This window comes from Trichechus manatus, unplaced genomic scaffold (genome assembly GCF_000243295.1).
Source record: "Trichechus manatus latirostris isolate Lorelei unplaced genomic scaffold, TriManLat1.0 scaffold00049, whole genome shotgun sequence".
Taxonomy (NCBI): Eukaryota; Metazoa; Chordata; class Mammalia; order Sirenia; family Trichechidae; genus Trichechus; species Trichechus manatus.
Window position 1 is genome coordinate 12,263,689 of NW_004443985.1, and position 12,564 is coordinate 12,276,252.

General features: G+C 40.7%; 1 protein-coding gene across 1 annotated transcript in view; it reads left to right on the forward strand.

Annotated features, from left to right (window-relative positions):
• Nucleotides 1-12,564, forward strand: part of NEK10 (NIMA related kinase 10) — a 214,370-nt gene that overhangs the window by 21,664 nt on the left and 180,142 nt on the right. The window contains 4 exon segments of the mRNA XM_004377369.2: nt 417-501; nt 9,566-9,607; nt 11,089-11,167; nt 12,231-12,298. Coding sequence (XP_004377426.1) covers nt 417-501; nt 9,566-9,607; nt 11,089-11,167; nt 12,231-12,298 — 274 coding nt within the window.

Genomic DNA, 12,564 nt, shown 5'->3' on the forward strand with positions numbered 1-12,564 from the left:
GTACTGTCTCACACTTCACCCAAGATTGTGCATTATTTCTTAAAGTGGATACTAAGTTGTTAGGACATAAATTCATATTAAGTTGGACCTTACTGCTGAATAAATGGAGCTTTTAGCTATTTCTTTTGGCCTAGGGGCGCCATGAAAAAATAATTGTGACACTAAGGGCCCTGTGAACCAAATAAGTTTGGGGGCCTCTGTTTCATAGTGAAAAAGATGGTTTGTATGTGTTTTGCATAAAAATGGGTCAAGTGTTCAAGTATCAAATAACAATTCCTATCGTAGATTAAGCCTGAAATAAACTATGTGGTTATTCCTTTGTTCGTTCCTTGTTTTTCTTCATAGTCTTGCCTTGTTCATGAATCATCAGTCTTGGCATTTAAACTTGAGCATGTTCTCTTTTTTTCTTTTTCCAGAGAGTGGGTTAATCGAGCCCCATCTATTCATTTTCTGAGAGTGTTAATCTGCCTGAGACTATTAATGAGGGATCCATGTTATCAGGTTGGTTGGAACAATAAAAATATCTTTTTACTTGTTATGAAGATAAAGTAAAACACTCATGGGCTTTGAGGTAGACACTTATTTCCTGTCTCATAACCTCATAGTTACCATATTTGGAAAATATTTCATCGGCTACTTAAAAAGATGTGACAGGACAGATTTAATGGGGCCAAAACATCTGTATATATGTAATATATTACCTATGGAATTGAGTGGGTGGAACTTTGGGTCTATGTTTTCATCATAACATGGCATCTTTAAATAATTAACAGTTAAAAGAGGTGTCCACTTGGCCAAGTCTTCGAGCTTGTTCAAGGTTAAGCAGCTCTCCAGATCAAAGTCAGCCATGACGAGTAGGGGCCTTGTCACATGGCTCAGAGGCAGCTAGTGGGAAAGGCAGGGCCTGCAGCTTTAGCAGCTACTCCAGAGTCCATTCCTTCCCAATCTCCTGCTCAAGACGAGTTAGAGATGAGCAAGGGGCCACCCACTTGTGCCCACCCACTTGCGTCCGATGAGGGTGCTGAGAGCAGGGCTCTTTCCCTTCTCTCACTAGTTACCTGAGTGTGCTCCGTCTAGTTTAGTGCCTGTCAAACTTTAATGTAGACGGGAGTCACCTGGATCTTGTAAATGCAGCGTCTGATTCAGCAGGTATAAACTGAGGCCCAAAATCCTGCGTTTCTAACAAGCTTCCAGGGGACACCGAGGCCACGGGTCCGTGGTCCACACTTTGAGTAGCCAGGATTTAGAGTTTCAGCAGGGAGGCGCCAAAGAAAAGCCCGCTTGTTCCTTTACCTGGACCTAGAAGGTCGTTCCTTCCAGTCCTGGCTGGTAGATTAGCAGATTCGGTAAAATTCTTAAACGTTAGTGTCCATCAGAAATAGGTGGAGGACTAGATTTCTGGGGCCTGCACCCTGAATTTCTGATTCACAGGTTTGGGGTAGGGCCTGAACATTTGCATTTCTAACATGCTACTAGATGATGCTGATGCTGCTGTTCAGGGGCCACATGTTGAGAACCGTTGTCCAAAGTCTCATGATTGCTTTATTTTATTTTATTTTTTGCTTTTAAGGCCCTTCCCTCTTTTAAAATTTTATTGTGATAAAATATACATAACATAAAATTTGCCATTTTAACCATTTTTAAGTGTGCAATTCAGTGGCATTAATTACATTCAGACAGAAAGTCAGTACCCTCTCTGCAATAACTCACATTCCTTTCTCCCCCAGCCTCTGGCAACCACTCATCTTTTGTCTTGATGAATTTGCCTACGCTTGATATTTCAAATAAGTGGGGTAATGCAATATTTGTCTTTTTGTGGCTGACTTATTTCATTTAGCCCAGTGTTTTCAAGGTTCGTCTATCTTGTGGCATGTCTCAGGACTTCATTTCTCTTTATGGCTGAGTAATATCCCATTGTATGGATATGCCATATCTTGTTTATCCATTCTTCTGTTGACGGACCCTTGGGTTGTTTCCACCTTTTGGCTATTGTGAATCATGCTGCAATGAACACTGGTATAAAAGTCAAGATTGCTTATTGATCATTATTATTTCTCCTTGCCGATGTTAAATATTTAAGGCGTGTTCTCATTATTCATGAATACCTTCCTTTTCCAGTAATTTTCACACATTATTGTTTTTTTCCTTAAGAAGCATCTCCTTTTCTTTTTTCCTTCTTTTTTTTAATTTTTTATTGTACTTCAGGTGAAGGCTTGCAGAACAAATAGTTTCTCTTGAAACAGTAGTACACATATTGTTTTATGACATTGGTTAACAACCCCACAACATGTCAACCCTCTCCCTTCTCGACCTTTATTTTTTTGGTGAAAATACACGTAGCCAAAAATACACCATTTCAAAAATTTCTACATGCACAGTTCAGTGACATTGGCTCCGCTCTTCCAACTGTGCTGCTATTCTCACTTTAGATGAAGGCTTACAGAACAAAATAGTTTCTCATTGAACAGTTAGTACACATGTTGCCCTATGACAATGGTTAACAACCTCACAACACATCAATACTATCCTTGCTCAACCTTGGGTTCCCTATCACCAGAAGAAGCATCTCCTTTTATGTGCTGTCCTCATAAGCTACGAGGAAGCCCAGGCCCCCCAAAAGATCTTCTATTTTGGATTCAATTGTATTGATAAATCCTTATTTGAGTCAGAAGATGTTTTGTTTCATTATCCCGATAGCAGTCTTTTGCCAACCTCGCACATCAGAAAAATGGTTTTGGTGCCAGTTATCTACAGATCCTGCTCTGGTTTGGTTGGATTCATGGTTACTCCTCGTCTTCCCTTTAGGAGCGTTACCCCTTCCTCATTCTGTATCCCGAGCTGGCCTTGTGCTTTGTAGTTTAGCTACCACATCCTTTCAATATGTGATTCAGAGCATCTTCCAAATGGCTTTCTGTCCTGGGTGCTCACAGTTTTCTGGTCCATCCTTTTTTCCCATGACCATCCAACCATACAGAACAACAGCGTGTTTTGTGTGTTTCTGAGCTTCCATTTACAATTCTGTGTGGGTCATATATAATAAAGGTGAGCCCTGTGTTCCATTTTGCCTAGATCTGTCCCAGTATAGATTTGTTTTTTCTGCTTAACTATTAATGGCACCCACTTTTACTCTCCAACATGTCACAATTTGGATGAAAACATTCTATATGTAATATTAATGTGCAATATTTATAAAAGTATTCAAGGAGGTAGGTGGATTTTTAGCTGGTGATCCCATGTCCTTTGACTTACTAAATTCAGCAAAATGTACGCCTTAGAGGTGTTCTGTTGGTTCTGAAAATTGATGGCAATGGTGTCGTGCTCTGTTTGCCGATCTCTCATCTAAAGTACTGCCTTTCTTAACCTAGTTCTTGATGGATTGGAACAGAGTTGATTATACCTCTCTCCAAAGGGAAGTATCCAGTGACCACTTAGTACCCTGTTCATGGAACTTTGTGACCAGAACACATATTAAGCTAAAATCTCCCCATGATTGCTAGTCTTTCCATAGAAGGGAATTCTTTTTTAGATCCGAATCTCTCCTCCCTAGCACTTTTTCTACACATAAGAGCATGTATTCATACAGTTGTTTAGTATCTTGAATTGCTAAGAATTGTTGGCCAAAGTTACAAAGCTATGCTGGGGTCTACTACAGATTTATGCTGTTGAATCTGAGCAAGACTTCACCATTGCTATGCATTCCTTTCCTCTCTTGTCGACTCCATATTGCAGGATCCACAGCTGCTATTCCAAACCATTTACACTTCTCACTCTCACCCCCCGCCGCCCCAAGTTCTCACCAAATTACATCATTTCCTATTTGTTTTACAGGGAAGACTGAATCCTTCCTAGTGGAAGCTCTCTTATTTTCTCTTATTTGTTGTTTGAAATATTTGGATTATCGTGCAACTTTACTGTTGCTGTTCCAGAATAAATATTCCTCCTTGCCAATGTAGAACACAATTCTAACCCACAAAAAAAAGAGCAGATTTACTGGCCTAAAGGAGACTGGAGAAACCCCGAGAGTATGGCCCCCAGACACCCTTTTAGCTCAGTGGTGAAGTTATCTCCAAGGTTCACGGTTCAGCCTGGGAGTGGACAGCCCCGTAAAACCAAATGAGACTAACGAGGTACAGGAGTCCAGTGACAAGGGCCAGAAGGCAGAAGGGGACAGGGAAGCTGGTGATAGGGAACCCAAGGTTGAGTAAGGATATTGTTGATGTGTTGTGAGATTGTTAACCATTGTCATAGGGCAACATTTGTAGTAACTGTTAAATGAGAAACTATTTTGTTCTGTAAGCCGTCATCTAAAGTGAGAATAACAGCACAATTCGAAGAGCATAGTCAATGTCACTGAACTGTGTATGTAAAAATTTTTGAAATGGTGTATCTTTGGCTACATGTATTTTCACCAAAAAAAGAAAAAAGGTTGAGAAGTTAGAGGGTTGACATGTTGTGGGGTTGTTAACCAATGTCATAAAACAATATGTGTACTACTGTTTCATGAGAAACTATTTGTTCTGTAAGCCTTCACCTGAAGTACAAAAAAAAAAAAATTCCTCCTTGCCATGACTTACCGTCCCACCTGTGCTTTTTCTTACATTGTCAGTGGCTCCCTTTCTATTTGCCCTTATCATAAAAATGCCCTTTCGTTGGCCTAGCTACCCCTTTAAGCCTTCATCTTACCTTCACTACTACATTTCTTGAAAGGTCAGTGTATGTCCCCTGAGTCCACTTCCTTTACATCTTGACTGCTGTGTTGAATAACTTGTACATTGAATTCTGTGTACGAGGTTCTCTCCAGAAGCCACTAAATAAACCACAGAGTGCAGTGTTGCAGCCCTCATTCCTTGACACAGAGGTTGCAGGCTGGTGGCTCATGGATTGGATCTTGCCTACCAGTATACCAAGGCTCTGGTATGAGTTTAATGGAAGTTCCAGCAAGAAGAATGTGGCGAGAATAACAGAGAAGTCATTTTTGAATACATAATTACTTAAGAGTTTCCCAGAATTAAAAGAAGACACATATATTGAGATTTCAAGTACAGTTAGAGTCCCAGGTAGGATAAAGGTAAATCTCCATCCGGACACATTATAGTGAAACCGTAGCACATTGCTCATCAGGATAAAGAGAAAACTTACGTGCTCCAAACTCTAACTCCATTAGACACAGCAATAAAAAGACAGGTCCATTAGCCATCTCTCAGCCCTTAGGTTCCCTAACCTCTCTTTAGCAGAAGGCACTCGTTACCAAATTTTCTGTTTGCCTTCACTGATCTGAGTACCTCTAGCTCCTAGTCAACATTTTTGATTGACCATTTTCGGTATCATTCACTTGTTCCTATTCTTAATCTTGTCTTTGTAAGTGTTAACCTTTCCCCAAAGTTCTTCTTTCTTTTTCCATCTTTTCCCTTATCTTCCAAGCTCCCAGCTTCAGCTATCATTTTTTTATTTTGTTCTTTGCTCACAAATCCATACCTCCAGCCTTCAACTTTTGCATTTATTTAAGTTCCACACTCCCAGGCATCTGCTGGACAGCCACCTGGATGACACAGCAGTATAGTGGTTCTCAAGTATGGTCTGGGGACCATTTATGGTTCTTTGGGAGCCTTTCAGGAGCTCCACAAGGTCAAAACTGGCTTCAGTCTTCATAATAATACCAAGATGTTCTTGGCCTTTTAACTCTCAGTCTCTCAAAAGTGTGCAATGGAGCTTTCCAGAGGCTGGATGATGTGTGACAATGTCGTGGCTCTGATGGAGTACGCGCTTGTGTATTCTTGTGTTTTAAAAATTCCTCACTTTTAGTTACTAATGTGGTAAATATAACTAGATATAATCTGCATAAACAGCTCTTTGGGGTTCTCAGTAACTTTTAAGAGTGTAGCAAGGTTCTGAAACAGGCATGTTTGAGAACCGCTGTATTAGCACATCACACACGATCTTTCAAATGGAGCTCTTCCGTTCTTCACCCCACCCTCAAGCCTTCAGAACCAACTCCTAGTTCTTTTAATGGCACCACCTTCCTTCTAGACTCTGAGGTGGGACACCTGGGAACCCCTCTTATATTCCCTTTTACTCACCCCTTGCAAATCTAAGTTTATATGCTAAGCCTTTTAGCCTTACCTGGAAAGGTAAGCAAAGGCCAGCCCATAGAAAGGCCTTCAAATCATGACCAAGGAATAAGCAGCATGGAACCACTGATGATTTTTGAACAGAGCAATAAATTGATCGTGTTAAGAGCTGACTGCAGTGTGTCCGGCATTGACTGATTTGCGACTAGGCAGGCTTTGGCATGATGAGCCTAATGGAAATGGCATTCGTGGTGTACCAACAACACCCATGTTAGCACTGTGTGCTCCGTTTCTTTAAATATACGTTTTACCAGTACTATATTATTGGATCTATTAAAAAAAGAAAAACGCAAGGAGTAGGCGGAGCAAGGACGTTGGTCATGCTCCACATTTGAACTGAAGTTAGATTGACTGGAGGACTTTCTCCAGCTCATTAGGCTCAGAAGTACAGGCGGACTGTCTCCTGACCCTCTGGCCCACCTGTGATGGAGAAGAAGGTGCTGAGATCTGAAAGGGGTGCAGGAGGCTTTCCTGTAAGCTAAGTCTACAGTCGTATCTGCCCTCGAGATCAGTGACCAGAACTGTTAAGCCCAGGTGTGTGCGTACCTGGTGGTCATGGTTTTGTCCAGTTTACACTCTTAGGTTAGTGCAACCCCACTAGTGTAACTAAAGGAAATATAAGGAAGACCATGGGTCTGTAAGCAATCTCCTAGCCTTGGTCCAGTCTCCACAGGAGCGTGGGGGAAACTGCTTATTTCATAAATGAAGATTAAATTACCTAGTGCATAGCAACACATTTCTCTAAGAATGGTAAGTTCTCTTTCTGCTTCCTATGCTTTATAGCAGCATTTATCAAATAGTTCCAAAGGCATAAGTGTTCTGTAAAAAGAACTGGCTTTTGGTTAATGACGTTCAGTAAAAGCTGCAGTCTCCTCTTGGAGATTCATCATACATGGCAGCATATGAACAGCTCTGAGGAGTCCTGCAATAAAGAAATGTGTTAAATTCTGTTTAACCTAGCATTTCCCAAGTGGATTTGACTATAATTTATTTTTATTTAGTAGACGCCTAGTACTGTCCATTGTTCAAAATAAAATGACTGTTCCCAGGACATAGTGTGGGAGACATTGCCTTAATCCTATATTGTTATTATTGAGTATTGGATAGATATGTTTCTTGTCATGGAAACCATTTAAAAATGTGACAATGAGTAGAGAAGAATATATATGATTTTAAAATTACTCTCTTCCTTGGTGTTTTCCCACTCCGAAGCTTCCAATTTGAATCACCTTCATGTGAATGATTCCCAGATTTCGATCATTTCCTGTGACCTATTGTAATTTTTTCTCCTGGACATTCACCGGCACCTCAGCATGTCCAAAACTGAGTCTTCTCCTTTAACCCAATCTATTCCTCTCCTTCTTCCTGGTGTCTGTTGATGACGTCACCATCCCGCAGTCACCAGGCTCAACTATGATGATGTCTTGTATGTTGCTCCCTTTTCTCCAATCTGTCTTCATGTCCAGTTGATCAGACCATTTCAGAGACCATCCCGGCCTCTCCATTTTTATTCCCACAGCCACCGACTCCCAGTTGGCTTCCCAGTTGACCTTCACTTTCCTTTCCAGTTCACGCTGAGACTAGAAGGAAGTTCTCACAGCTGGCTCTGACACACATTTTAATTGTCTGCACAACCCAGCCCCAATTCAAACTCAAGTCTATGTCTTCCCACAGTTTGATCCCACCCTACTTTTCAAGCCTATTTCCAATAACACCCTTCAAGAAGTTATGGAACTGACTCATTCCAGAGTTATGAGACTTGTCAATGGTCTTTCTACACAACATCGATGCATCTTTGTGCCTACTGTTCTTTGCTTGGAATCTTCTTTCTTTTCCCGTATTACTCCATCTCTACTCAACAGATCTATCCATCTTCTGATTCCCTGTTCACTGGCCACCACCGTTCTGGTATTTTCTTCAGTCCTCTCAGCAGGAAGTTACCTGTCCCTCCTCTGGGCCATTATAGCACTTTATGTATAACTTTCTTACAACATATCGTATTGTCTTAAGTTCTAGTTATTTGTATTCCTACTTTATTCTTGCCTAAAACTCAGTGAAGTAAGACCCTTTCATGTGTATTTTTGTATTTTCTTCATCGCCTAACCCAGGACCTTTATATAACAAAATGAAGGACTATTTGTTGAATAAATGTAAGTGGTTTTAAAATGTTATTTTTATTTTTATATGTATAAAATACTTCCCATAACTAGGGATAATATATACAGTATCCCTGTATTCTTTAATTATGGCACTCCTGCAGTAAATAGCAATGATCAGACTTCAGATTAGTAGGCTGGTCACAATTGAGTTGTAAGTGTCCTTTCATACTTAGTTTAAACATGGGTACATTCATGGTGTACAAGTTCACACAGAATAAGGAAATAGGCCCTGAGCACCGTTCTCCTTGCTGCCGGCTCTAGTTCATGATAACTAGATGGTTTTCTCTCACACTCTTGTACTCATCCCTTATGCTGTTCTTGGAGTTGGAATGATGGCTAATGTTTGTATTTCAAATAACTTCCCTGTGTGCACGTTAAATAAGGAGGAAAATGTCCATACAGCTTTAATCGAGCAGGTTAGGGGCCACCTGAAAACACCTTTGCCTGCAGATGGGTGTCAATGTGAATAACCCGAGAGCACTTACCATTAATAGTGTTCCAAGCTTGGCCTTTTCACAGCCCCAACCTCCCACCTCCTGTCTTCTCTAATTAGCACTTTCAGGGTGGCTTCAGCCTTCTCATTAAGAATTGCAATGATTATCCTTCTGTTTGTTTCGAGTATGGGTTTAATAAGACCAGCAGCCAAAGGATTTTAAGAAGCCCTGTAATCTACAAAAGCAGTGCTTCTCAAACTTTATTGTGCATACAAATCACCTGGAGATCATGTTGAAGTGTAGAGTGTGATTCAGCAGGTCAGGGTAGGACCAGAGGTTCTGCATTTCTAATCAGCTCCCAGGTGATGCTGATGTTGCTGGTCCATGGACCACACTTTGGGTAGCAAAGGCCTAGAGGAAGGTTCTGAGGGTTGGTTGGTGCTGGATTCTCATCCAGGCACTATCACTTAGGCAAAATGGTTTCCCTTCGGGGCCTTAGTTTTCCTCATCTGTAACATGATGGTTTGAATATAATAATATCTAACAGCTCTTCCCAGCCCTCACATTTTCTGATGACATGAAGAAGTAAAAGAACAAGGAAGCCTGCTGCAGTTCTGAGTACATATACATTTTCTTAATCTCAACCTAACTTCCATATTTATAAAGTTTATCTTAAATGTAGTATGAGCGACAAACATTAAGGTGTTCCATATTTATGTTAGAACGTAGACCTTCGAGAAATACTTATAAATCTAGTGACTTTTGATAGAGAAATTGCATGTAAAATAGACTCCTCCCTCCACCCTCATCTCTTATACATGTTCTCTTGTTTTTATCTTATCAGGAAATACTCCATAGCTTGGGTGGGATTGAAAACCTAGCTCAGGTAAGATCCCTGTTGTGTGGTTGGTCTTGCCTTTGCTTTGTGTACTGTGGCACTGGGCAAGGATTAATAGCTACGTGACCGAAGATGGCTTTCTTTCGTGATGCTGCCTGCCCTGGGGAGGAGCAGGTGGGGTTTTTAAGTGTGAGCATGAGGCATGATACTTGTATAGCAGGGAGGTAACCCATGACATTTAGCTCTGGCTAACTGGGCTCACTATATCCAGCCTGTTGAAACGAGAATGTGCTATAAAAGGTCATATGTCTTTAGTTAGTAACGAAAAGACATAGGTGCTGGCTGGCAGGCCCACATCCTCAAAACGGCACAAACCATAAAATGGGGGAAAATACTGGTTAAGAAGATGCTCCTAACTTTTTTACAAAAAAAAAAACCAAAAAAACAAACACCAAGTACTGCACTCATTAACATTTTAATAAATCAATGATTACCGGAAGAATGATCTCGACTTCATTTATTTTTCTGCTTGGGCAACTACTGAAGGAAGGTAAGCAGGTGAGTATATATCCTGAGCCTGCCAAAAGTTTGCACTTATTAATACAATAAAACACAATTTCCAGGCATGTCATTGGTCTGGAACAGCCCAGTCTCCTAAGACTTACTGCTTGTGCAGAGAAAATGATTTTCATAATAACCTTGTGGCCCTACAAACTCATTCTAGATTATTAAAGGAAGATGAAGTTTAATGGGAATTTAATCTTAAATCTCTTCTATTTTATTGTATTCTCATTCTTGAGAAACTGATACAGCATGTCTAGTTCTGATTTATAAGAAAAAATTTTAATTGGCTCTAGAGGTTTACCTCATTTAAGGGAATAGTTTTTGATAAAATTTCATTGTAAAGGGAATATAGGTAAACTGGATTTTCTTATCCACTTTAACTCCCATGATAATATCTGAAATTTTGTGTTTCTCTGAGCCTATTTCTTACTATAATCAGTTATTCACAGTGATCAATTATCAGAGTACCCTATCCCCATTCTATTCTGATTATTGCTGTCTGCATGTAGCTGGTTAGACACAATTTTGAATATTATAATATAGAAGGTCAATAAAATATATTCAATGTGTTATAAAACTACTAAAAAGGTACAGTGAAGAATTAAAATTCTATGTACTGCATATTGCGTATCTTATATGTATCTTATATTTGGATGCAAAGTTACACCACAAATGCATTCAGTTACAAGTCATTTTGGGACTTTTGAGAGCTTATTCAGTCTTTAGATGGTCCCTTTCTCAGCTTCAGTACATGCAAGAGAAGGCAAAGAATCCAGAAACCCAACAACACACGCTTGAGTGAAACAGGCCCTTAAGGTGCACTCGTTGTTATTTGGTGACTGTCTTGCGCCACCTGCCGCTCATTTTAAGAAGTGCACAGTTTTGTCCGTTACGGGCTTGTGTGTTTTTGGCGTCCTTCCTTTGACGCGCTTGTTACTTTCGTTCCCCTTTCATTCCCCCTGCAGTACATGGAGATGGTGGCCAATGAGTACCTGGGCTACAGAGATGAGCAGCACACCGTGGACAAGCTGGTCAACATGACGTGTAAGCGCTGTTGGGGGCACAGTCAACCTTCCGGACTGGCTAGAATAAGCCATTATGGTGTTTTGCAGCAGGAAGAAGGAGCCTTTGAATGTTTATGAACACATCCATACACAATTAGGGTGCTGAGCCGATCGTTGTTGTCTTCAGTGGCAAAATACCCGCAGAAGAAAGACTTGTAGAGCACAGCTCTGACCTTAAAAAGCACAATTTTCATGTTTAAGAAGATAGTTACTGAGCATAAGCTTTATTAATACAAGAGAGACTTCCATAAAAGCAAATTGAGTAGAAAATATTTCTGCTTCCTTTGATTTCTATTAAATCAAAAATTTCTATGAAACCACAGGCTATTCAGCTTTCATCTATAAAATAGGGTTAATAGTAATACCTACCTCATAGAATCTGAATGTTCAGAACATAAAAAAGAACAAAAAGTCCTCGAATGAAGATGATGACATCAGCGCATTGGTCTGTGTAGGTGACTTGGCTCTTTGGAGGCTCTACCAGCGCTGTGTTCCATCCAGGTCTGATGAGCCACGGGCCTCCTGCTTCTGTAGCATGCCAGCCTCGTGTCTCTGTGTGGAGAGACTGGTTTCCCATGTTTGTTAGTGGGGCCATGCACTGCTTCCCACTTAGTTACCGTGAGAAACAAGTATATGGTAATCCCTAGGCACCAGGAAGTCTCTTTAAAACTTCCATTGGACTTCTCTGCCCTGTTTATAGTTTGAAATCTTTATGGGGAGGACTTTTGGAGACTAGATCTCGCTTTGAATTTGTGATGATGTTAAGGAACTCGTTCAGCTTTAAGGGGAAGGAAATGTTTGGCTCTTTTTGGTCTTTCCATATTTCATAATTACAATAATATTATACAATAAATACAAGTGGTGCTTGAGGGGATCATTCTTGGGGTTAAAAAATAACCCTGTCCCCCCTTGTGCCTTTTGTGTTATCCATGCCCCACTTGCCCTTCCTCTGCTTGCCCATCAGTGTTTCCAACATGAGATTCTGTGAGTACTGCCCCTTTTAAGCTCTGGGCCCCTCACTGAGTGATTTTCTTCCTTTATAGATATTTTTCAAAAACTGGCTGCTGTCAAAGACCAAAGAGAATGGGTCACTACAAGCGGAGCCCACAAGGTGAGTGGTCCACGGAAGAGTTAACTCTTCAGCTCCACCTGGCAGTGATTCACACGCCCAGGTTCAGAGGCTTTGTGGTCAAGCCACATGCTAATTATAACTCACAAACACGCTAACCTGGCCTAAAACCGGGCGTCTCTGCCAATCCTTTTACATGCTTTACCAGTGGAAACCCGTTGCCCGTCGAGTTAATTCAGCCTAAGTAATAAATACTTACTGAAACTTTTTCTTTTTCCTATGCCATTGAACACCATCTAAATATGGTA